General features: G+C 39.6%; 1 protein-coding gene across 1 annotated transcript in view; it reads right to left on the bottom strand.

The window, feature by feature from the left end:
- trappc9 (trafficking protein particle complex subunit 9) overlaps positions 1 to 26,862 on the bottom strand; it is a 598,494-nt gene that overhangs the window by 527,314 nt on the left and 44,318 nt on the right. Inside the window, exons 6-8 of the mRNA XM_043689331.1 lie at positions 22,665 to 22,786; positions 17,570 to 17,695; positions 6,690 to 6,903 (exon numbers count right to left, since the gene is read on the bottom strand). Coding sequence (XP_043545266.1) covers positions 6,690 to 6,903; positions 17,570 to 17,695; positions 22,665 to 22,786 — 462 coding nt within the window. The remainder of the gene's footprint in view (positions 1 to 6,689; positions 6,904 to 17,569; positions 17,696 to 22,664; positions 22,787 to 26,862) is intronic.

Raw genomic sequence — 26,862 nt, 5'->3', positions numbered from 1 at the left:
ATGGAGTCCTTTTAGGCCTTGGGCCTATTGGGTGTAGCATCAGAGCAGGTGTCCTTTTTGAGTACCCCCCTGACAATTCAGGAAGTGCAAGAGGCGGTGAGGCTGCTCCAGAGTTGTAAAGCGCCTGGACCAGATGGATTTCAAAGTACGCTTCATAAAGAGTTTATAGACAAGCTGGCCAGGCCACTCTTGGATATGTACAATTACTCATTCAGTCAGGGCTGCCTCCCATCATCTTTGAGAGAAGCAAATATTTCTCTTATCCTGAAGAAGGGAAAAGGCCCAGAAGATTGCACTTTGTACAGGCCCACATCATTATTCAATGTGGATTTTAAAACCCTGTCGAAAATGCTAGCATTAAGGTTGGAGAAGTTATTGCTTTTTATTGTAAAAGGAGGACTAGACAGGTTTGAGTAAGGGTCATAGGTCCACTAAAAATATTAGAAGAGTATTAAATATGGTCCAAATATGTCAGCAAAGAGTGATCCCAGGTTTGATAGTCTCCCTGGATGCAGAGAAAGCATTTGATCGGGTGGAGGGTCGTTCCTCTTTTATGTCATTGAACGGTTTGGTCTTGGGGAGGCTTTTACCAAATGGGTGGCAGTACTGTATAGTGATCTGAAAGCAGCGGTGCTCACTAACAGTATAAGATCAGATAGCTTTAGTGTCCGCAGGGGCTGCCGGCAAGGGTGCCCTCTCTAGCCACTGCTATTTACATTGGTGATCAAACCGCTGATGGAAGCCATTCAGACGACTGACTGTGTGGAGTTTGCACGTTCTCCCTGTGTCTGCATGGGTTTCCTCCGGGTGCTCCGGTTTCCTCCCACAGTCCAAAAATGTGCAGGTCAGGTGAATTGGCCATGCTAAATTGCCCGTAGTGTTAGGTAAAGGGGTAAATGTAGGGAAATGGGTGGGTTGCGCTTCGGTGGGTCGGTGTGGACTTGTTGGGCCGAAGGGCCTGTTTCCACACTGTAAGTAATCTAAATCTAAGTAATCTAAATCTAAGACGGATCCCAATATAACTGCCCTGGAGGTAGGGTCAGGCAGGCATAAAGTTATCCTCTATGCAAATTATGTCCTTCTCTTTTTAACCGATCCAATGACATCTGTGCCCTGCTTAATACAAGTGATTAATCTATTTGGTTTCTTGTCAGGGTACAAAATTAATTTCATGCCTGTGGGGGGTCTTACTAGTATATCCAACTTTGGGGATGGAACGCATTTCCCCTACCGGTGGTCACAGGGAGGTTTTCTGTATTTAGGCATTTTTATTATCCCAGTTTGCGATCAATTATATAAAGCCAATTAGGAGCAGTTGCGATAGAAAATCAGGCAGGACTTTCAGCATTGGGAAGATCTTCCGATATTTTGGTTGGGCAGGATATCATCTCGTTAAGATGAATATTCTTCCTCGCTTATTATATCATATGAGAATGCTCCCTTTGATGCTGCCAAGACAAACACTGCGCAGGCTTTACAGCTGGTTTGGATCTTTAATTTGGCATCTTCAGCGGCCTCTTATTAAGCTGGATAAATTGCAGCTTCCGTTGGGAGGGGTGGGGGGGTGTCTAGCTCTTCCGGATTTTAAGTAGTACCAATTGAGCTCCTTGTTATCCTATGTGGCTGAATGGGCTTGTCATGATCCATGATCAATTTGCCTAGACAATGAGGCCTCCCAGACAAAATGCCCCCCCATCCTCATTAATTTGTTGTTTATGGCCAGGATGAGAACTGCTATGGATAACTGTGTTTAGGGTTTTTACAGTGAAAGCATGGATGCGGCAGGGTGAGGGCAATTTACAAAAAAAAGACTTCCCCTTTCACACCCATTGTAGGAATTTCGGGATTCCAGCCGGGTTCGATGGACTCTGGTTTTAAGCTCTGGGAGTCCAGAGGAATCTCCTGTTTAGGACATCAATTTGGCGGGAGGTCATGATGTCCTTCGAAACAGCTGAGTCTGAAGTTCGAGTTATCTAGGAAGGATCTTTTTCATTACTTTCAGGTTAGGGACTTTGTAAAAAGTAAAATAAAGAGACTACATTGATGGTTAATCCTTACAAATTGGACACAGAGGAGTGCGCTCCGATCGATGGGCGTTCTCTCAAGTAGCACTCTCTATCACCTGTTAGGTAGCAATGTTTTGAAGGACATTGAAAGGCGACATAAAACCTGGGCTCGAGAGTTAGGGGTGGAAATCTCCTCAGATGTGGGAGGATATCTAGGAAAATGTTAGGAAGATCTCTATTTGCAATAGGACCCAGGCTATTCAACTGAAGGTACTCCATAGGGCTCACCTGGCACCAGAACAGCATGCGAAATTCAAGACAGGAATGTCCCCAGTGCGCCCCAAGTGCAAAATGGAGATTGGTACTCTTACTCACTGCTTGTGGTCATGCCACAAGATCCACAGGTGTTAGGATGACATAGCGAGTGTTTTGGTTAAGGTTTTGGAAACGGAGGTTAACTTGGATCTGGTATCCCACCTTTTGGGTCTCCCAAATCTTCCCTCCCTGGATGCACATGGAAAGAAATTGGTTTAATATTCTTTTTGGTAATTCTAATGAGCTGAGTGTCAGAGAATCCCCCAAGACTCCCAAGTTGGTGTAGTCATGGAACACAATCCTCTGGACTTCCTTACAAATATGGTGCACCGAAAACAGAATTGTTTTACAGAACATGGCGGCCCTTTCTGAATTATATTGATGTAGATATAATCAGCTATATCATTCAGGGCCTTTGTTTAGCCGTGAGGACCATGTCTGTCGGTTTGGGGGCCCCTGGGAGGAAGAATCCCAAACAAATACAGGTCTACTTGCTATTGCTCCCAGTGGTGGGGAGCTGTGATGAGATTGTGCTAAGCGAAGTAATTTAATTGAATATCATTTCATTTACCTTGTTATAACTTGGTTTAATTTTATTTCATCTGTTTATTTATTTATTTTCCTTCTCCTTGGTTATTTAACTGTAGATTTTACTACTTTTTCTGCTTTTTTTGTGTTTCTGTAGTCTGTGGAGGAGAGTAGCAGTTTGTTTTCTATTGTTGCTACTATATTATAAAGTTGTCATACTATTTTGTATTGGTTTTGTAATTTTGTAAAAAACCTAAAATTTCTTTTAAATAAAAATATTTATTAAAATAAAAGCAGGCATGCCAATAATGGTGTGCAACCTTGACAAAACCAAATCTGAATAAATATAAGAAACTATATTCAATACAGAAACTTTTTTAAAATATAAAAGTAGATTATCTATAGCTAGGTTGAATCACTATCATACATTACAATCATACAGGTCGCATTAAGTTAAGGCAATTAGATCTAAGCCAGCTGTGTGCAGGAGTAGGAGCTAACAACAGCATTACTCCACAGTGGGTAAAAACTGTCACATGTCAAATGGCAAATGTCACAAAAGGCAAACAACACAGTTGGTGGTACAGAAACATAATCAAAAGGTGAAGAAGAAATTGTTAACTGATAGATAATATCTGGTCAGCAATACAATCTAAATTGTAGATTATGCTAAATTTTCTCAAATTCATCAGCTGCTTACATCAGAATAAAAGATCATAGATTTCATATTTAGGGACTACAAAGCTGAACTGGAATTTGGACAGCTATAAAATGAATTTTAAAAATTCTGTAACTTAAAAAAGTGTTAAATATCGTTGAGCTGTCCAATACAGTGCTTTTTTTTGGACGCAAAAAGAGGAAGAGATTAAGAATGAATAGTAGGGGAAAAAGCTTTCAAGTTAAGGCAATTCTGCCTGTTAACAAGCCTTTGATCAAGATTTAAAAACATGTTGAGTGCAGTAGACACTTGAAAACATTGAGCCTGCAGTGTCCTCTGTCGTCCTCTCTCTGTGGTGAAGAGAGAAAACCCCAAAAAGTTTAAGAGAAAGAATTCTGACAAGAAAAAAAAGAGTTCACTTGATCAAATTGGAGGGGCATCCTTCACGATAGACTTTTGACACTACGTTTGACCAATGCAAAAAGAACTTTGAGGGGAAAAAGCACTTTCCAATTGAGGTCTGGACTTTTGCTCTTCAAAACTTTGTTTGTTCTATCTATATTCTTTTCTAAACTATTTGTCTTTTGTCTGCTTTAATTACAATTAAGAATCCATTTGTTTGGGGATATTGAAGGGGTGTAGTTGAAGCTGAATTAATTGGGAATCTTAATTTTTACAAAAACAATGGAAAGAAATGTGTTCTCCAACAAGTACAGTAATTCACAATGCTACAAAAGGAACCTGGTTTGATCTGTTTTGTGCTGCTTCAGATAGTCAGGCAAGTCAAATTGTAGTGGTCTCAGTGGAATTTTTACATAGTTATACTTTTTGGTGGCAACTTGTGGAACAGTGAGGTATAATTATCGGCATACTGATTTCAGCTGAGTTGTGATAACAGTGTACCAAATTCTTTGTTTTCATTTTTGTTTGTAATCTTTGCTTTACAATAGAAGCCAGCAGTCTGAGAACTTCACATGCACGGCACACTCAGCTCAAAGGGGATGTTACAGTTGGATGTTCCAAAATATGGGTTACCTGCAATTATGCCCAAAAATAGGAAGGAACAAGTTGCAAGGGTTTCAAACAATCCGAGGTGATAAATCAAAGGTCAACAGAATTCAAAAGGTCCCAGGCAGTGTAGAAGTCAATGAAAGACAGCTCTGCTTCCCTCAATACTGCTGAAAATGCAGTTGAACCACATGAGATCTATTCAGGGGACTCTGGGCGAAGTCAAGAGTAGTTGTATATCTCTGTACTGACAGAACTCAAGATAATATTTAAGGAGTTAGTAGACAGCTAGCTTTCGGATCAAAGCTCCACAAAGATTCTGGGAATTGATTGGGCTCAGCAGATATCACATGCTATTAACAATCAGCACAGCTGAGAGTGAGGGTTGAAAAGCTTATAGGCAGTATTGCTTGATGCAACTGGATAAGATTAAAGCTGAAGGAAAAAGATTAAGCTGTCAGTAAAAAGTCATAATTCTACCTATAGGTAAGTAAAGGACCGTAATCTTCAAGTTTGGTAGGCATGGATCCAGCAAAGAAAAGCAAGCAACCATTGAGGCAGGACATAACAGAATGGCTCTTAAAAGGGAGTTTCAAATCTAGATTGGCAGAAATAAAGTACTGTAATCCTTTATAAACCTAAGATATCGTACATACCAAGTCAATAATGGGTGGGGGCTATTGTGGGGATATCTATAGGGTGTACTTTGTTTTTTTTATTTGACATGCATCTTGGGGTGTTCGAGAACAGGAGAAATATAAAAATGGAAAACCAGGAAAGAAGTTGAATATATACATTGTGTCAGCCTTGACGACAGAAGACATCAATAGCATTCCCAAGGAACTAAGTAATTGAACGGTTCAGGTGAGGAAATAAATATAATGACTAGTGTAACCAATGGCATTAATCGTTCAAGAATTCTTACATTCTAGAAGAGTTCCAGAGAACTGGAAAAACTGTCCACATAGCATCTTCATTCAGTAAAGGAAGGAGACCAAAAAAAAAAAGAGGAAACTATAGTCCAGTCAGCTTAACATCTATCATTGATACAATGTTGGAGTTTATTACAGAAAGTGCAATAGCAGAGCATTTAGGAATATGTAAAATAATCAAACAGTCAACTTGGTTTCATGAAAGGCAAATTATGCCTGATGAATTAAATAGATTATTTTGAAGATATAAGTAGGACAGTTAAAAGTAAACCAAGAGAGGATTTACTCGGATTTCCAAACAGCACTGAAAGAACTACCACACTTTTGGCCACAATTAGAACTTGTGGTGTTGGGAGTTGTACATTACAGGTAGTTCTCCTATAACATCTTATTTGCATTCCAACAAAACCTCACTTAATATAAAATCACTTAATATAAATAATGAGGCCTATAGGAAAAGTGGGGCTGGGGCAGCAGCCACTACTCTAAAAACAGGAGGCCCAATTGTTGTTTGCGCAAAGCCATGTGGCTTCATTCTCTTACTGAAATCCCCTGGACCTTGCACTGTATCTACTTTGAACCAAAAAAACACCCTTGTGCCTTGCCAAATTTTTGTTACAATATGGCTATTTGGTCTCAGATCACAACAATGCTCATTTCACTGCAACACGTAATCGACAATGACAGTAAAGTTTTAAGAAAATAAATATTTTGATTTGCAGTCTGCTGCATGCACAGCTAAGTATGTCCAGTACCTTTCAATTGGACCACTCTAACAGAACTCCCTGTTGACATGGAAGTTCCAACATGGAGTGAGGTTGGCTGATCTCAACCTTTGGCTGCTCTTAACATTTTCCTCGAGGCCTTGATTTGATAGAACAAGCCAAAAAAGGTGCAAATATCTTCAGTTCGAGAAGCAGACCTTTTATTTCTATGACCAAAAATTGAAATGGTGATCACTGCGAACAAAACGTCATGTTTTAGTCAACATCCCAAGTCTGGTCATTGGCAGGGTGATTTAAAAAAAAAATCTGGCCAGCAATACATGAACATTACTGACTGAACAGCTTTCCAGTTTGGAATGAGAAAGATCCCAATCAGATCAAACGCAAAATATCAACATTCAATTCTGGCACTTACAGGAAAAGAATGTTTGAAGTGGAATAACGTTGATTATGAACTAGAATTTAAGATGCATAAGCTTTATTCAAGCTTAAGAGATGGAAAAAAATGAAATTTTACCTTTGAAGTCTTGGGGATCCAATGACAAGCTATATCCAGGTAACGTCTCCAACAGCAGTTTATAACAAGCTCTCCACCCCGGGTCAGCGATTGATGGTGTCACACATTGCATTGCTGCTACACGCTTGAAGAAGGCAGCTTTACGATGAAAACCTATCAGGTCATATAACTCAGAAAGGACACTATATCGTTGAATCTTCTCCTCTTCGGAAAGCTACAAAACAATGAACGAGGAAATACTTATTACATTAAAATTTATCATTCAGCATCAGCATATAAAAAATTGTATTAAGTTTGTGAAAAAAAGCATATCTTGGCAGAGTAACTTAATTTGTAAATGTGGACAGGTGGTACTTGATGAATCAGAGAAAATGTTTGAAGGGCCATGCACTTTTTCCAATGCCTCAGCTTTATCCTGCATGTTTCCAGAGAATCATAGAATCCCTACAGTGTGGAACCAGGCTATTCAGCCCATCAGGTTCACGCAAAACCTCCAACGAGCATCATATCCAGATCCACCCCGACCCTATCCCTGTAACCCTGCATTTTCCATGGCTAATCACCTAAACCTGCACATCTTTGCACTTTGGAAGGAAACCAGAACACCCTGAGAAAACCCATGCAGACATTAGGAGAATGTGCAAACTCCACACTGACAGTCACTTGAGGGTGCAATTGAACCCAGGTCCCTGGCACTATGAGACAGTAGTGCTAACCACTGAGCCACCATGCAAATTCCTTACAAAGTCTGGTTTCAAACCAGACACCGATGAGACAGCAGATATGCTTGATCTCTTCAGGCATGTTCTTGAAATCATCCCCAAGGCATTTGCACTGTTCCCCCTAGTAGCCTTCGGCTGTGATCAAGTACCAAATTGTTGGCCAACAACCTGCTGCCAAGCAAACAAATGACATGCCTTGACCATAAAACTAATATTCCTCTTCCAAAAAGCTCAACACCTTCTTGATCTTTTGTAATGAATGCCAAATTTGAGAAAACATGGATCATTTTCCATATCTTATGAGCCTTCTCTCATTAAAACCAAATGGGGACAAGGAAATTCATCACTGTTGCCAATGTACCAGCTTCACCTTCAGCCAACTAAGAATAAAAAGAGAATACTTACATGCTCAAACTCACCATTTGAAATGGAGCATTCATGAAGTATGCAAGAAAATTATTGCATGTAGCTGCTAATTTAAATATCGCAAATCTATCTATTTATAGAAATGTGCAAGGGATATTTGGTTCAGAATCACTCCAAAGACATGCATATCATGGAAGCCAATGAAAATATTCATAAATGCTGGGTGCAAAGTGGTCTTGTGCAAACTCCATTTATTTAAACACAGTCATTCAAAGTAACACTTCGGTTCAAAGCGCTGGCAGATAAATGACAGTGCATCTAAATCACCATGATGCAGTCATGCATCTATGCTTTCCTTCAGCAGCACATTAATAAATAGGGTCAAAATGCTGAACCCATTGATTGGCATAGCATTGCCATCAATATGCAAGTCCTGTATATGGATTGTAATTGAACATGAAGGAATCTTCCATTGCGTATAAGAAAACTAGTGCAGGATTAGATGTAACAACTTGTTCGACCCTTTGGCCCATTAATGTTGCGTATAAGTGGTCATAAATGAGTTAAGGAAGAACAAACATCTGACTCTCTTGGGCAGCCCACAGATAAAGGAGTTCAGTGGACCATGAGGATAGGTTCAATGATATGTACCACTCGCCCAGGCCATCATTCTTACAAATAGTCATGAACATTTCAGTAAACTTGCTTGAGCAGATCTGAGCAGTCATGTCGGGCAACAGGTCCAATGAGTACAAATTTGGATCATTAAGAACAGCATGCATTTTATATATATATAATCATACACATCAAAAATGACAATTCCAGTCCCATTATCAGACTAACAGATTTGTATCTCCGAATTGGCTGAGAAGCCTTGTAACACAGCCATAAATATATATTTATGTATGTTTTAAAAAGAAAACCTCCGTTATTTATGTCGTTGATCAGCTTGGCATCTTTTCAAATCCTCAGCATCCATAATGCATGCTGGTTTGTGGTAGAAGAGCTGAGAATAAAAAGGTATTTAAAGTCAACAAATAACTCTTCCCACTTGGTGTGGGATGAAGGTGCATCTAAATTGAACTCATGCATGAGGACAAACTCCTTACTTTCAGAGAGTTAGCCATCAGAGATTTAATCAGAGTAATTTCAAAGAAAACATGATCAAATAGCTTTACCATGTTTGGCAGCATAATTTTAAGAAAACTAAAATTGAACAAACTCAAGAATATTCCCAAGTACTGAACAGAAGAGCTACAAAAATTAAAAAGTTTTTATTTCCTAATTGAAACTACTGGCCCATCTATAACTGTAGCTAAGTTTAACTTGAGGAAATGTATTTTAATTTAAGTTTAATAGCCAACTGAAGTAACAAGTCATTGTTTTCATTGAATGTTAAACAGGTCTCAATGATTGTCCATCAATGTGATACCTATTTTTTTCTGAAAGGATTCAAGAGGGCAGCAGTGCAGGAGCCTTAATATAGCATTAGTAGAGAAAACGCCTCAGATTTACTGTGTCTTAGGAATGCAAACAGCCAGCTTCACCTGCAGTTCAAATTTTTGGCATACCTTCTGGAATACAGAAGGCTGCTGTCAAGAAGGACATTTTACCATCTAAGAAATGCAGCATGAACTTCAATGCTGGTGAGATGCCAGGTATGTAGGCCATTTGCCCCAACAACTCATAGATGGCATCAGACAACTTCTCCCTTTGACCATTTGCAGTTGACAATGTCATTGATGCTGAATTAGCCCACGCATGCAAGACTCAATAGTACACCTACAATTAGATGTGATTCTGTTATTAGAAACCATTTATTAAATCATGCAGAGTAAGAGATATATCAGAAATCAAAATAAGATCAGCCAGGTCACACTGGAACAGGAAGGGGTTACGCATGCAAACATTAAATAAGACAGTAAATCGAATGAGCGGGATATAGTAAAAAGGTAAAATTAGTGGTTCTTTAATGTGTCATAATTAGAACAAATAAACGAATTTACAGCACAATTGCAGGCAAATAGGTACAATCTTACAGCTATTACACAGACATGGTTACAAAGACAATAAAGCTGGGAACTAAATATTCAGAGGTATGAGACTTGGAAAGGACAGACAACAATGAAAGCGCGATGGGATAGAATGGTTAACACAGAATGCAATAAAGAGGATAGCAAGAAATCATCTTGGATGAAATGCTGTAGAATCCACGTGGGTGAAGTGAAAGGGAAGAGACTCTGGCCCATAGACCTCGACTGTAGCTATACAGTGGAATAGAGAAAAAAAAAAATAGGAGATAATCAAGGCATATAAAAAAGGCAGTATTTAATCATGGATGACTTCAATCGTCATACAGATGTAAGCCAGACTGACAGAGGTAGCAACAGGCATGAGTTCATCAAGTGTACTCATAATATTTCCTAAAACATCATGCTGTGGATCTGACAAAAGGTCAAGCTATTTTGTGGTGATATGTAATAAGGAAAGTTTAAGAGATGATGTCTGATTTAAAAATTCCCCTCTGAAAAAATGATCAAAACACTGAATTTAGCATTCATCATCCAATTTAAGTGGGAGGAAATTGGATCAGAAACACCAATGCTAAGCTTAAATAAGCATTATTATAAAGGAATGAGGGCAGAGCAGGCTGGATTGAACGAAGAAAGTAGCTTAACAGCTAAGATGGTGGAGAAAAAATGGTAAACTCCTAAGAAGCTAGTTCAGGACTCACAGCCATGATATATTCCATTGAAGAATCATAGAATCCCTACAGTGTAGAAACAGTTCATTCACCCCAACAAGTCCACACCGACCCTCCAAAGAGTAACCCACGTAGAACCATCCCCCCCTACCCTAGATCTACCCCTGACTAATGCACCCAACCTACTCATCCCTGAACACTATGGGCAATTTAACATGGCCAATCCACCTAATCCACATATCTTCGGAATGTGGGAGAAAACCAGAGTACCCGGAGGAAACCCACGCAGGTTAGGGGAGAATGTGCAAACTCCACACAGACAGTCACCAGAGACTGGACTTGAACCTGGGTCCCTGGCACTGTGAGGGAGCAATGCTAACCACTGAGCCACCGTGCCACCCAGAAAGGAGGATTCCAGAATGTGAATAAGCATCCATGGTTAACCAAAGAAGGAGGGTAGTGTCAAAATTGAAAGAAAAAACATGGCAAACATTGGTGCTAAGCCTGACAAACCAACAAAAAAACAACCAAAGCATTAGTAAAGTGGGAGAAGACAAACCTCGAGTACAAATTTGCAAGTCATGCCATGATGGACACCAATAAGTTAAATATACCAAAAGAGAAAGGAATGTTAGGCACCTTCGAGAAACAAATTAAGGGGAACCAGGAAACGGCAGAGGACTTGAATGAATATTTGGCATCAGTGCTCATGGCAGAGGATACGAATAGCATTCTAAAAGTACTAAATAATCAAGGACAAAAAGGAAAAGAAAAAAAATACAATAAACATCAATAAAGAAAAAAGTATAGGGAAACTAATGGGACTAAAAATTGATATACTCCCAGGCCTGATCGGATGCAGATTAGGATATTAAAAGTAGCTACTAAGATAATGGATGCAGTGGTAGTAATCTTCCAAGAATCTTTATATTATCGAAAAGTCCCAGAAGATTTGAAAACTTTAAAAGGTGTCTCATAGACCAGTTACGGAGACAAAAAAAAAATTAGAGACCACGAGTTACCATAATACCTGTAACTTGGAAAATGTTTATAAGGCAGCATGTAATAGCAGAGCATTTAGACATATATAATATGATCAAGCAAAATCAGCATAGCTTCATGAAAGGGAAACCATTCCTGACAAGGGAAAAGCTAAACATATGGTTTTATATATAATGGGAAAGCAGTGATTTTCAGAAGGGGCTTGATAAGGTACCACACAAGGCTACTTAAGGTAAAGGTCTATAGTGCTGGAGGAAATATATTTGCCTGGAGAAAGGATAAGCTTAGTATTAGAGCATAGAGTTGGCATTTTGGTGGTGGTGGTGGAGGCGTGATTGGCATTTTCAAACTAGCACTAACTATTGAAGTGACACAAGGATCAGTGCTGGAGCATATACATTTTTTACATATATTTATGCCTCAGATTAGCAAAGTAACTGTACAATACGCAAGTTTGCTGATGACACAGAGGTGGGAAGGCAAAGGGATGATACAGAAATCAGCAGAATGACACAGATATATTAAGTGGGCCAAAACTTGGGAGAAGGGATATATCATGTCAGAATAAAGTAGTATTATTCAAATGGAGAAAGATTACACAAAGCTACAACACAAAAAGGAATCTTCCTGCACAAAACAAAAATGTAGCAGACAGAATTCAGCTAGTAATCGGGAAGGCAAAAAGAATGTCGGCCTCTATTTCAAAGGGAGTAGAGTATAGAAATTGGGAAGGTTTGCTAAAACTGTACAAGGCACTTGTCAGACCAGAGTGGAATACTGTGAAGCATAATCCCTTATCTAGCAAAAGGTCTGCTGGCACTGGAGTCAACCCAGAGAAGGTTCACTCGATTGATTCTGGGTATGGAGAGACTCTCTCTCTCTCTGTGTGTGTGTGAGAGAGTGAGGAGGATGGGCCTGTACTCAAGAGTTTAGAAGAATGAAAGCCAAACTTCTAAAAGCATACAAGATTCTTAAGGGACATGCCAGAGTAGATGCAGAAAGATAGTTTCCCCTTGGGGACAGTCTAGGACCACAGGACATCTCAGAATAAGAGGGTCACTCACCTAAGACAGATGAGAAGAAATTTAATTTTAGAGGTTACTGTAGATGGCTGTTAAGGATGGGCCATTAAGTACATTCAAGGCTGAGAAAAGCAGATTTTTAAATCAATAAGGAAAACAAGGGAATTGGGGAAGAGGTGGAAAAGAGAAGTTGAGGATTCAGATCAGCCATAATCTCATTGAATGATGGAGCAGACTCAGTGGGCTATATAGCCTGCTTCTGCTCCTAGGCCTCATGGAGATGCATTTGCTTGTGCTGGAAGCCATAGAAATATATACTTAGAAACCTGCTATATGTAGACATGAACTGTACATTGAACCTTTTCCTGAAAAAAGGGTCATGGAGATAGCCAAACACTGCTGTATCCCTAGATGCATGTCCTGACAAATCAGAATCCGCCTGGTCTGAGAATTAAGATTGCCAATTTATAGTCATTGCAGCATCTTCATGCCCATTACTGCATAATCAGCACCCTCTTCTCAGTCTATCTAAACCTGGATCTAGTTACAAGAATGAACTTCAATTTAAAAAGAAAGCTATCATTTAGACTTATATTTAGACAATTTCAGTTATGTCTATATTGCCTGTAAGGTAAATGAACATCATTGGGTTGATTTTCTTTGCTCTAGGAGAATACAAGCCTTAATAAACAATAGGAGAAAGTGAGGTCTGCAGATGCTGGAGATCAGAGCTGAAAATGCGCAGCAGGTCAGGCAGCATCCAGGGAACAGGAGAATCGACGTTTCGGGCATAAGCCCTTCTTCAAGAAGGGCCTATGCCCAAAACGTCGATTCTCCTGTTCCCTGGATGCTGCCTGACCTGCTGCGCTTTTCCAGCAACACATTTTCAGCTTAATAAACAATACCTAATTAGCAAGCAAAAAAAAAACAGACTTGAAAATGAGATCTAGTTATGTCATAGCTTTGATGAGTGCAATATCCCTTTTAGCCATCCTTAAGTTCTATCAAGTATTTATATGTACAAAATGGAGTTCGAAATTAAACAAATACTTTGCTTCTATCACTACTCTAAAGCAAACAAAATAAACACCCGAGTAATAGCTGTTAATTAGAAGATGGATGGTAAAGAAGAACAATGGAGGTGACATTGAGCAAACTGGTGAAGCTGTGGGCTCAAGTCTCTGGGTCCTGAGCGATTCCATCCTGTGGCCTTGTGAGTTGCTAACAAGGTGCATTAGTGTAAGTTTTCCAAAATTCATTTGATTCTAAAAATTCCATCAGACTGGAGAGGAGCAAACATTATTCTTCTAATCACAAAAGGCAGAAGCAGAAAACAACAGCTGGAAAGTTTAATGTCTGTCATGGGGAAGGTATTAGAGAATCAATTCAGGAGGCTACAATTGAAAGCTTAAAGACTGAAGGCAATCAAGGCCAGTCAGCATGGTTACAAGAAAATTACATTTAGCCAGTTTGGAGGCTTTGAAGGATTAACATGCGCTGTGGAACAAGTAGAACCTGTAGACCTTCTGCACATTGATTTCTAAAAAGCATGTGACAAGGTGCCACATAAAAAGGCTATTGCATAAAGTAGAAACACATGTAGAAGGCAAAGCATAAGCACAAATGAGTCAGTGATTGGCTAGCTAGCAAAGAACGTATGTTTAAATTGATCTTTTTGTCATACAATCCATTCTAAATGGAGTACCACAGAGATCTTTGCAGGGGCTTTTCACAATTGTGTGACTTTTATGAAGGCAGTGCAAGGCATGCTAGCTAAATTTGTAGATAGATCCTCTTCTCTAAGGACAACCAAACTGAACAAAGATGTTATGCTTCAAGTATTGTTGAGGTTACGTCTTGAACACTGAGCAGTTTTGGTCTCCTTATTTAAAAGGGATGTTGTAAATGCCATTACAGGTCTAAAAGAGAATAACAAATTAATATGCTTAGAAGGAATGGCTTGTCTTCGAAGGAAATAGAACTTGGTTACTTTCCACTGGAGTATCAGAGTGAAGAGAGACTAGATTGCAGCAACACCGAAACAGACTGATAATTACAGCTGCACCTTCATGGCTTGCTGCTCAAATTTCACATTTAATGCCTTCCACAACATTACTACTGTAGTTTGGGGGTCTGTATACAATATCATTATTGTTTTCAGCCTCTCATTATCCTAATCTTAAACCAGATTCCATTCAAGGCAGCTCATACTTTTTTCCTCATTAATGCACTGATGCTTACTTAAGCAAAAATGCTTACCCACCTCATTTTCCTCTCTCCTTCCTAAAATCTCAATACCCCGAATATACTGTACCCATTCCAAGTTGCCCTACAACCTCATGCTCTGTACAATTGGTTCTACCTTAACAATTGTTTATTCAACACAAATCAGCTTTAACGCCATTGAAGAATTTAGACCATTAGTTGTAGAATGCAAATTTTCCTTACCTGTATTGGCTATAGTGCTATTCCAGCCACATTACTTTAAAAGGTGCAGCTATTGCATGATTTTCTTATAACGCAAGGTCGAACACAAATGGAACTACTGTGTTAATTCAGAAACGATTTTGATCTAACTAGATAATATCCATTTATATTTGAGACACTAATTCATTCACTTTCTTGTCAATGCCCCAAGCATTCAGACATTGCATTAAGTCACATTTTCTGAACATTTTTAGTCTTATTTACCACTTAGCACTGTGGCTTGAATTCTCTGCCTATCACTTATCTTATTTTTTTTGCCATCCCTTCTCTCCCCCCCCCCCCCCCCCAGCATCTCCCAGTTAGTTTACCATCCCACTGCCATTTTAGTTTAAACTTTCCCCAATAGCAGTAGCAATACTCCCCTGGAGCATCAGTTCCAGCCTCGCCAGGTGCAATTGGTTCCACCTTCCCCCAGAAGGAGTACCTATATCTCAGGAATCTGAAACCCCCACCTTGCACCATCTCTCCATCCACATTTTTCATCTGATATATCCACTCTGATATTGGTGTTGGTGTTGGATCGAGATGAATGAAGTCAGAAGTCACATGGTATCACATTATTGTCCATCAGGTTTATTTGAAATCACAAGCTTTTGGAGCACTGCTCCTTCGTCAGGTGAAGTCTAACTGGCACAAGAAGCAATCTTGAAATTACTTTGGAGTTCCTAATTTTTAAACTTGCTTCCTAACTTCCTATATTCTGCTTTCAGGACCTCATCTGTTTTTGTAGTTTTTTAAATTCAATAAAATCTAAACATTATCTCAAGATTTCAGTTGTGTTACTTCAGTTCTTTGCCTGCCAGACTGGAAGCATGAACTGTTGGGAGTTTTTTTAGACTTAAACAAAGAAAAGGCTGATGTAGATGGGTAAATGCTGTACTGCATTTTATACTGAAAATTAAGAATAAAGACACAGTTTTGCATCCTTTCTTGCTGTTAGCATGACATCTTTGATTTCTGCAATTATTCAAAACATGGCTGGCTAGAGTCAGGCGGAGTAGAGATGAAATGCACGATGTCATTGGTACCATTGTGTACCATGACCACTGGCTGTTCACACTCGCACTCCAAAATGCCTAGTGACATCCCTGACCCTTACCACATACCATCACAAACTCATTTGTGGCCATAGAAATGTCTATCTGTTCCCCTTACTATTGAATCCCCAAATACTACAGCCTACCCAAACCTACTTCTTGTCTTCTGTGCAGCACAGCCAACTTTAGTGCAATGCGTTTGGCTGTTGCTACTTTCCTCCAAGAGACCATGTCCCCACAGTAGTATACAAAACAATGTATGCGTTTTGCAAGGGAAGGGCCAGGGGATTTCTGGACTACCTATCTCATTCTCCTACTCTATCCAGTGGTCAGCTAATCCCTACTTGCACACAGAGTCTTAGCCTGCTGATGAGCTCTTTGCTGCACATGCTATTGACAATACTCTCAGCCTTTTGAATGCCCTACCTTCATACTCCAGCTTTTGCTGTAGGCAGTTATCTTCAGCCACTTTTTGCCACCACATGGAATTACTCAAAATATTTGACAACTTGAATTTCATTTCAGCAGGTACATTCGGGAACATGGAGATGGATCATTCGCTCTCTATGCAGGGTCAATATTTGCAACTATCTGCAGCCAGTCTTTTGCACTGATGTGCTCGGCTATACCATCACTGAAAATAGAATGTTTCTTGTGTCTCCATCTCAAATGCAGAGTTCTACTTTGATCATTTGGTATTGCTTTGCTCTTGGTCTTCAACATGTTGCTCTCACTGTTCAGTATTCCTATGATACTATATTGTGACTTGGTCATTAGTACCTCAACTTTAGATATGATCAATACTGTTCTTGACATACCCACTTAACACAGACAGGGTTTGTCCCTGACTTGATGGTGACAGTAGAGTGAAGGACATGCTCAGTCATGAAATTACAAATTGTGACTGAACACAACTCTGATAAAAGCCCGCAGTGCCTTATGGGTGGTCAGTTAAGTTTGATCTGATGCCAAGACTTAATACAGTCTGGGTTCAACAGTGATGACCCAAGGTCACTCTCTTCTTATTGTAGTGATTCTATTCAGTCAGGGGCACAGAATATATCCAGGAATGGTGATGGAGCAGTATGACTGATACAGGCTGTCAAGGACACAAGTTTGCCAAGTTTGAGGGACAACTCTCCCAATTTGACAGAAGTTATCAGATTTTAGCAAGGGAGAATCTGTCGGAACCACTACGTATCCCCTTATAAAAATGGTGTCTCAACTGATGCCAAGTAGTCCATCTAGTTTTATTCTCATTATAGACTTCCTTGCAGTTTGATTAAAATGATTGGCAAGCAAGACCATCTCAGAAGGCACAACCACATTGTGTGGTTCTGCAGTCACTTATTTTGGGCCAGACATCTGAAGGATGAATCGATCAGTTGAGTTTCCACAACACTGACTTATTAGTCTAGACCTCTGAAGTAATCATCCAGTAACAACATCAATATGCTACTCACCACCTATAACTCAAAATTATTTAATAATAGTTAAATTGTAGGATTATCACAAAAATATTTTGATGAGAAACCCTTACCTGGCCAAGATTGATGTACACAGCATTCTGAAGGAACTCAGAAGCCTCCATGCTTCTCTTCTGAACAGCAAGCACCCTAACTGCCTTTACACAAGCTTCCAGCTCAATTACACCAGCATTTTTGTACTGTTTTAAAAAAAGCAATATAGAGAGCAGTTCAGTGTCACAGAAATTCTTTTAGCAGTAAATACAAGCTGAAATCTAAAATATTGCATGCCAACTCATGAAAATTAAAATATTTCTGATTTCCAAGTATGAACTAACAGATCATTTGTTAAACTGCTCACACCAAAAAAAATTGTCAGATTTAACGTGACCAATTTCAGCTTCAAAGGGTCTACTTCAAAATGTGAAATTTTGTAGTAAAACTAATCTGTAATCTGTACTGTTTAAAATAATCAGAATGATGGGCCTCATCTCCATGGAGAGCACATCCAGCTGAGGCCAACTTGATCTTCATGTAATTATTTCATGCAAGTGATCTTGCTGACCTATTTTCAACAATAATTTAGTTCAAGATGACATAGCCTGTACATTTTTAATTCTGTCAAACAGAACATTTGTATCTTACAACACAGTAGCACTTTTTTTTTGTTGAAAGACATACCGAATTATGATTTTTTTTAGTGAAAGCAACATTAATATCAAAGCAAGAGGACAATTCCATAAGGCTGTTGAGTTAGTGGGTGAAACAGCTTTTGCTAATTGAGGTGGAGATGGAAGAAACAAAGGAAGAGAGTATCTTTAAAACTTGGGAGGGCCCACATACCTTTGTGTTATTGCCTTTTGACAAAAAGGATTGAAGAGACATACATTTCAAATATGTCACTCAGTGGAAAGTTAGAATACAAAATCTGGATACCATATTTTGGACAAACCTGCTTCTCGTGAGGTAGGTTGGAACAAAAAAAAGACCGAGAGTAGCTTTTAACAAAGTATTTAACTGTTGACTACAAATTAACCAAATTACTTTACACTTTATTCAATTAAAAACAATTCTTAAGTTGAAAAAGTGTTTACAAACATCAGTTAATATATCCTTTTTCATTCTCAACTTCAAACTTTTACTATTAAATTAGCTCCTACAAGGTGAGTAAGGGCAAGTACTGCTTGTACATCCCTAAATACCCGTTATGCAGCTTAGCATCAGAGGACTTATTATTTTGGAGCAGCTGGAAGTCGTTATGACATTTCATACAGAGCCTTTCAGAACAATAAGTTTTACTCTCGAAGTGGTGTATTAAGATAGAAATAATGCTAATTCAGAAGGCCATCCCTCCAACGCATCACATAAATCTCAGCACATTTTCTCCATCAAAATAAAATTGAGAAACTTGAAAGACAAAAACATTAGCTTCAAATGCTTGTCAATAAGACAGATGCAAATTTGACTTCTGAACCTTCACGCCTTAGTGATTAATTTGCTGTTACTTTATTGAAAGAAATTTGTTGAATTCTCAGTCAGGTCATTGGATCAAGTGCCTTAGATAATTTCTCAACTGCTTGTGTTAAACATATTTTTATTCTAGTCAAGAGTGTAGTGCTGGAAAAGCACAGCAGGCCAGGCAACATCCGAGGAGCAGAAGAATCTACATTTCAGGCAAAAGTCCTTCATCAGGAATGAGGCCCGGAGCAGAGGAGATGGTGAGATAAATTGGGGGAGGGTGGGGAGAGAAAGAGTAGCTGAGAGATTATGGTACTCCATACAACAACTAGAGTTACTTCAAAATAGGAAATTGTAATCGTTCCATAATCTAAACCATTTACATCTGCCAGCTAAAGCTCAGCTAATTAGATTCTGTGGTGGCTTATAATTTATTTATGAAGCAAAAGGCTCACAGTCCTCAAGATGTCTCTGAGTTCATAAGCTACTACAGTGATATACTTGCACTTAAATTTTTAACTTTAACATTTCATTCATTCATTCAATCTAATTCAACACTACTGACAGCCAATTACAACTTAAAACACAAACTATTTCACATGTAAAAGTCATGTCAAATTGCAGAACGGGGATTCAAATTAAATTAAACAATTCTCAAAAAACTTGAGGCACTACAATTGACACATTAAGAAGTTGATTTTAATTACCCATTTCATAACTGGTTCAGGCAATAATCTGAAAGTAGCAATATATCACTGATTGGATACAAAACATCCACGGAATAGGGCAATTATGTAAGCTGAGAAAGCAAAGAAAGGAGCATAAAAGGCACTATTTATGTAGATGATTGGTGTTGGAGAGTAGATGTCCTCAAGCAGAAGATCTAACACACCCAAGGATACTAAGGAAAGCAAGAGTGCAAATTGTGCAAGCAAAGACGTTCCATTATATCCTGGTGACATAACAGCTTCAAGTAGTCAGCTTTTCTACTACTATTCATCACATTTGAGCTTCTCTAGCATCTTAGTTATTTCCTCTTTCACTATAACCTTGACAGTATTAACTTCCTTAGTAAAGATATACACAGTTCTCACTTAGCACTTCAGAAAAGCTCCATTGCCTTAATGCCTGGATTCCTTTTCAGATCAGCAAATGGCTCCATGTCTCTGTTCTGCTACTTTGCTTCAACTCTCCTTTCTGATATGGTATGCAGAGAACTAGAGCATTGCACACGTTCAAAAGAAAGGCTACAACAAAAAGCCACTCAGTTTAACCTCAGTGGTGAAAAAAGTCTTACAAGTAATAATCTAGGGCAATGTTGATTCAATTGGGCGCGTTGGCGGCACGGTGGCACTGCTGCCTCACAGCGCCAGAGACCCGGGTTCAATTCCCGCCTCAGGCTACTGACTGTGTGGAGTTTGCACATTCTCCCAGTGTCTGCTTGGGTTTCCTCCGGGTGCTCCGGTTTCCTCCCACAATCCAAAAATGTGCAGGTTAGGTGAATTGACCATGCTAAATTGTCCGTAGTGTTAGGTGAAGGGGTAAATGTAGGAGTATGGGTCTGGGTAGTATACGCTTCGGCGGGTCGGTGTGGACTTGTTGGGCCGAAGGGCCTGTTTCCACACTAAGTAATCTAATCTAATCCAATCTAATATATATTGCTGTTCTTTTAGCATAGCTGAGACAAAATCGTCAAATTCCCTCCTTACCAGCATTGTGGTCTACCTACAGCATCTGACTATCACCTTTTCAAAGGGTAATTAGGAATGAACAATAAATGCTGGCCTAACCGACGATGTCCACAACCCATAAATGAATAAAGCTGACCATCAAAAAAAAAAGGAAGACAAAGAGGAGTTTGTGGGTGAGCTGTCAATAAAGCAGGTAACTTTGTCCTGTGTGGTGTCAAGCTTCAAGTGGTAATGGAAACACACATCCAAATGCAAACTGTTCCACTCCTGATTTATCTTAATAGTACATAGGCACTGGGGAGACAGGAGTTCCTAGCACTAGCCTGCTCTTCTTGTCACAGTCTTTATATGACTACAAGTTCAACCTCTGTTCAACGATAACCCCAAGATGTTAATACTAAAGGATTCAGCAATGGTAATACCAAATGTCATGGGGCAATGGTTAAATTCCCTCTTGTTGGAGATGGTCATGGCCTAGCATTTGTGTCACAAAAATGTTACTCATCACTTGTCAACCCAAGCCTGGCTATTGCATTTGGGCATTGTAACTCCTTAGGTACTGAAGCAGTCAGTCAAAGTTAAACATGGTGCAGTCAGGGAACGTTACCACTTCTGACATTATGAATTCCCCAATTCCCATTGACTCAAGTTTTGCTGGGACACCTACATGCCATACTTCATAAAATGCAGTCACTCATGCCTCTATAGCTTTGGACCAATGCTATAATGAGGTCATGAGCAGAGTAGCTCCAGCAGGTGTCAGGGTTACGACTGAGCAAGTGGCACATCAAATTATTTAACAGCCCCATCCATCACTTCACGAATGACTGAAACTGAACTGATAAGGCAGTAATTAGCTAAGTTAGACTTGATATGCTTTTCCGAGACAAGTCATACCTGTGCATCTTTTAGCTTTAACCAGTTGATGCCAGTGTTGTGACTGGCTAATACAAGAGCACATCTTCAGTATTATTGCTTGAATTTTGTCAGGATCCATAGCCTTTACAGTAACTAGTCCCTGGAGCCATTTCTTGAAATCACAGGAGGAGCCTTAATATATAATTCTGCATTTCTCTGCACTGAACTTTTCAAGTCACTATTTTTTACATATCGAGTCCTATTAAGTTTCCGGCCAAATGGTAGCTCCCAGAAAGTAGCTAGTGGGGAAATTCAATGATGTAACGTCACTGAATATTAATGGGCAGTGGTTAAGTCAACTCTTAAGGGAAATGGTCATTGACAGGAGTTTGCTTGGCACAAATGTAACTTACCACTTGTCAAACCAAGCCAGGATACTGTCCAGTTCTTAGTCCACGTTCCCATGCTGTGTCTCAGTACCTGAGGAGCCTGTCCATACCCAAGCTACTTTACTTTTCCCTCACTCGGTTTCCTGCTGACCTGATCCTAGGAATTCCTGCCTTCCGAGATGGTGAGCCACTGCGACACCTCAGCTCTCATGCTGCATGGTTGAATTAAAAACTCAACCCATCCAAGAGCATAATTGAAAATAAATGAAATTTAATTTGTATAACTGAACACAATTATTTTCATGTTAAAAATAAATTGGCTCTTAAAATACCATTACAACACCAAACTGGTGGAATTTGTCCGTTGAAGGTGACAAAGGTCTGATCACAACGCCATAGCTATCTTTCAGAGGGGACAGACTTGATGGATCAAGTTGGTCTTCTCCTACACGTCAGGTTAATGTGCAACATTTCAATGAACATCTCTACAGTATGTTGATGCAGGTTTTACAACAAAATGAGTTTTCTGAGCAAAATTGTATCAAGCAAGTTATACAATAAAGCTATCAAATCAAGGTTCATCAAATGTCTGCCACTTCTAGAGGATAACTGGCATGGAGTCAGTTATTCTACATTAGATTATGCCTAACTTCCACAACTACTTACGCTTACTTTTCTCTAATGACAGTTTTCTGTTATGAGAATATGCACAAAGTTCCAAATTGAGTAAGTCAAATAGGTAATAATTCTACAGTGCACAATTTCAGGTTTACCTTGCCAAAGTAAGTAATGGCTTCCTTATATTTATCAATAATATCCTCAGGACTTAGACAGTTCTTCGCTCTTCCAATCTCAGTACTTGTATCTGCACTGATGCCATTTGTTGTTAATGCACCTAGAGATTTATAAAATGAGAAAAGTAAACTTTTAAAAGTGAAAATCTCAAATCTAAAATCTATATTTACACACAAGGTAAATTACATTTTTGGTTAAATCCAGAGAAATTTACATTTAAAACACTCATTCCCCACCACAAGTCAAATCATTTTGGTTTGCTTTGGTAAGAAAGATGAAAACACCAGCATGATATTCATATTACCATTACCATAAACAGGGATCATATCAAAAAAGATGATATCACCATATCTGTTCAAATGCAATTGCTCAAAATGCTCTACATGATCCAGAAAAGCCAAAAGCAATGAACTGGTAAGCCCATGCAATCGCGTGCCTTTCTTATCAGAGCACCATGCACAAACAGCTTTCGGGTGTACGATGATCCTTTGGAATTCACGTGACACAAGCTACGGTCTAAGCAGTGTGTCAGGTTGAGCCTCTCACTTTCTGCCTCAAAACAGAATTAATCAAAGTTAGCGTCAAAGCATGTCTTCAGTGACTAAGCCACCAGAAGTTGACATAAATAAATATCATCTGTGTGCTTGCATGTCACGAGGGTGAAAAAGGGCTCCAAATCTTCCAATTGCAAGCAGAAACCCTGGTTGCTATACAAATAAAGAACAGGCAACCTATGAACAATTTGAATTCAAAACATAACATTTTGAAATTTAGTTTGTTTACAAAGATTCTGGTCTCACTGCACCAAAAAACCTAAATGCTAAGTGCGCAAGACAAGCTTTTAACTTCTTTTGTTCCAAAGAAATCCACAGTGATTAGTTTGCACAGCACATAACAGATATTGCCTTCATCCTCAACATTTTCAATGAGCTTATAAATACCAGGTGGGTCACACATCCAGTGAATCATATGAAACTATTACAACCAATAGTTCAGAAAATTTTCAAAATCATAAAATCAAATCTTCAGACCAAGCAGCTTGCAACCGGAAGGTATTAAGTAGATGTCAGACCTGGAAATGTGTTATAACATTCTAAAGTTCAGTTGGCTCAGGAACAATACCAGAAAGCTTGGAAATCAACAACCAAGGCAATTTTTAACCAAAATTTTAAAAAAGCATGTAACAAGTTAGTGACAACATGAGCAGAGGAACAGGACCAATAAGCCTGTTAAAACGTCAGTGAAATTACAGCTGATGTTACAAATTGGTGTCCCTTTAAGCTGTATTTTCCCGAGTAGTTACATCATAGCACGAGATCTCAATACTCCACTGAACTTACATCAATAATTGACGGGCCCACTTGTCAAGGTATTTGGAATAAGGAGCAGTTTTTGTTCTTTGAAAGAATAGTAAGCTAACCCTTCGAGTTAGGCAGACAAGGTGACAATGAGCATACAAGCATCATAAGAAGCTACAGAGATCATTTCACAAGACGGTACATACCGATGACTGATAGCACAGATCGCTGGCCCCATTTTTGGGGCAGAAGGTGGAGTGAAGGGCAAAAACCCACAGAAGAATAAACAGAAACCACATGCAAGGAGACAGGGAGAGGCAGAGAAGAGGCAGAGAGTAGTGGAGGCAAAGAAGGGGAGGCAGAGGCAGAGAGATCAATGGTACAGAATGAGTCACCATTTTCAGGAGAGAAAATCAGGAGTTGCCCAAGGGAAGAACAAAGGCTTACAAGCAAAGATTGCAAGGGATGAACACACTATCACTCCATAATCAGTGTCTTTGCTCCTCCATGCAACACAAAAGCAGTGCTCCCACGTGTCATGGGCATACACTTTCTTTCTTTGTATAACTGAACAGTGCATTGTATGTAAGCTACTGTTTCTTAAACTCAAATGCCTTACAAGTGGTCAACTGACAATTAGGTAACTGGTCATGAATCTCCAAAATCTAACATTAATCTGTGATGTGACTCCACTGCCCAACTTTGATTGATGGAAAGCATCAAGCCTGAATTTAAAATTAACAGCTGGCTGAGTACAACTGCCATTTGTCGAAGGAAGGTCTGAACTTCCACCACCATTTGCATATAGAAGCATTTTCTGATTTCACTTTTGAAAAATGGCTTTCAATGTTTGGGCTATAGGCAGACTACGGTTATGAAGCAACTGCATAGGGTTATCAATTCAGTGCCTGTGCCATCAAGGCCCAGTACATGTAAGGCACTTGATGGAATTCGTGATGGCACCAATCCAACAAATATGATAAGGAGAAAGGAAGAGAATGCCTGCCACATATTGGAAAATGAGACATTAAGTTTCGTGGAGTCCTGAGTGCACTCTTCTCTTAGCTGGACTTAAGCAATAACACTACTGAGAATATTAAATACTATTACAACATCTTGGCTAGGTCACCGTGGAGGAAAAATAATTAAACCTCAAACTGGAAAAACAACTGCACCAGAAGTATTTGGAAATGTAATTCCAAAAAAATTAATTAGTCCAGCTCCATATTATGTACATAAGAAAAACAATGAAATCTAGCCTGATAGTTTTGGCAGAGGTCATTAATGGGATATGTACATTGTGCTGGCTGTTAACACAGGGAAGTTACAACACAATCTGTCGAGTTAGAAAGTGAGGTACCAAGTTGAATAGAGAGCAAGATGGTGTGTGACAGAACAAGACTAGCAACAGCCAGATACTGGAACACCACACCACAGAGTGTCCAAGATACACATGGCAAATGCTCAAGAGGGAGGAGTGGAAAGGAGAAACCCACATTAGACAGGACAAGACTGAGTTGCAGGCAGTGTGACTAGTTCATTGTTACTGACAGAAAGAGCAGCTAAGTGAGTGATGTTAACTTACAAGTAAAAAGCCAGCAAAAATACTGTAATGATGCCATAACGGTGGGAGAAATTCCATATGCAATGGAAGATGCAGTGCAGATATTCCGAGTCCACCGGAATGAGAAGTTAGTGCTCTTCTGAATCTTCACAATACTCTTTCCACCAATATGTTCTTTGCAAAATACAATGCCCAGACTGTTAAGTGCTGCAGGTGAGGTTTAGTCAATGTTTAATTTACATGGGAAATCCACGCCTTTGCGTTCTTTCAAAAAGATTTTATGAACATAGAGTCATAGAGATGTACAGCATGGAAAAAGACCCTTCGGTCCAACCTGTCCATGCCAACCAGATATCGCAACCCAATCTAGTCCCACCTGCCAGCACCCGGCCCATATCCCTCCAAACCCTTCCTATTCATATACCCATGTTGCAATTGTACCAGCCTCCACCACTTCCTCTGGCAGCTCATTCCATACACTTACCACCCTCTGCATGAAAAAGTTGCCCCGTAGGTCTCTTTTATATCTTTCCCCCCTCACCCTAAACATATGCCCTCTCGATCTGGACTCCCCACCACAGGGAAGACTTTGACTATTTATCCTATCCCTGCCCTTCATGATTTTATAAACATCAAAGGTCACCCCTCAGCCTCCGAGACTCCAGTGAAAACAGCCCCAGCCAGTTCAGCCTCTCCCCATAGCTCAAATCCTCCAACCATGGCAACATCCTTGTAAATCTTTTCTGAACCCTTTCAAGCTTCACAACATCTTTCCAATGGGAAGACTACCAGAACTGCAGGCAATATTCCAACAGTGGCTTAACCAATGTCCTGTACAGCCGCAACATGACCTCCCAACTCCTGTACTCAATATTCTGACCGATGAAAGAAAGCATACCAAACGCTGCCTTCACTATCCTATCTACCTGCTACCTTTCAAGGAGCTATAAACCTGCACTCCAAGGTCTCTTTGTTTCTAGGACCTTACCATTAAGTCCTGCTAAGATTTGCTTTCCCAAAAATGCGCACCTCACATTTATCGGAATTAAACTCCATCTGCCACTTCTCGGCCCATTGGCCCATCTGATTAAGATCAGAGGTAACCTTCTTCGCTGTCCACTACACCTCCAATTTTGGAGTGATCTGCACACTTACTAACTGTACCTCTTATACTCGCATCCAAATCATTTTAGGTAAATAATAAAAAGTAGAGGACCAAGCACCGATCCTTATGGCACTCCACTGGTCACAGGCCTCCAGTCTGATGAACACCACCAGCCTCCGTCTTCTACCTTGGAGCTAGTTCTGCATCCA

This window comes from Chiloscyllium plagiosum, chromosome 4 (assembly GCF_004010195.1).
Source record: "Chiloscyllium plagiosum isolate BGI_BamShark_2017 chromosome 4, ASM401019v2, whole genome shotgun sequence".
In the NCBI taxonomy this organism is placed as follows: domain Eukaryota; kingdom Metazoa; phylum Chordata; class Chondrichthyes; order Orectolobiformes; family Hemiscylliidae; genus Chiloscyllium; species Chiloscyllium plagiosum.
The sequence above is the reverse complement of the archived record's forward strand: the minus strand, read 5'-3'. Positions and strand labels throughout refer to the sequence as shown.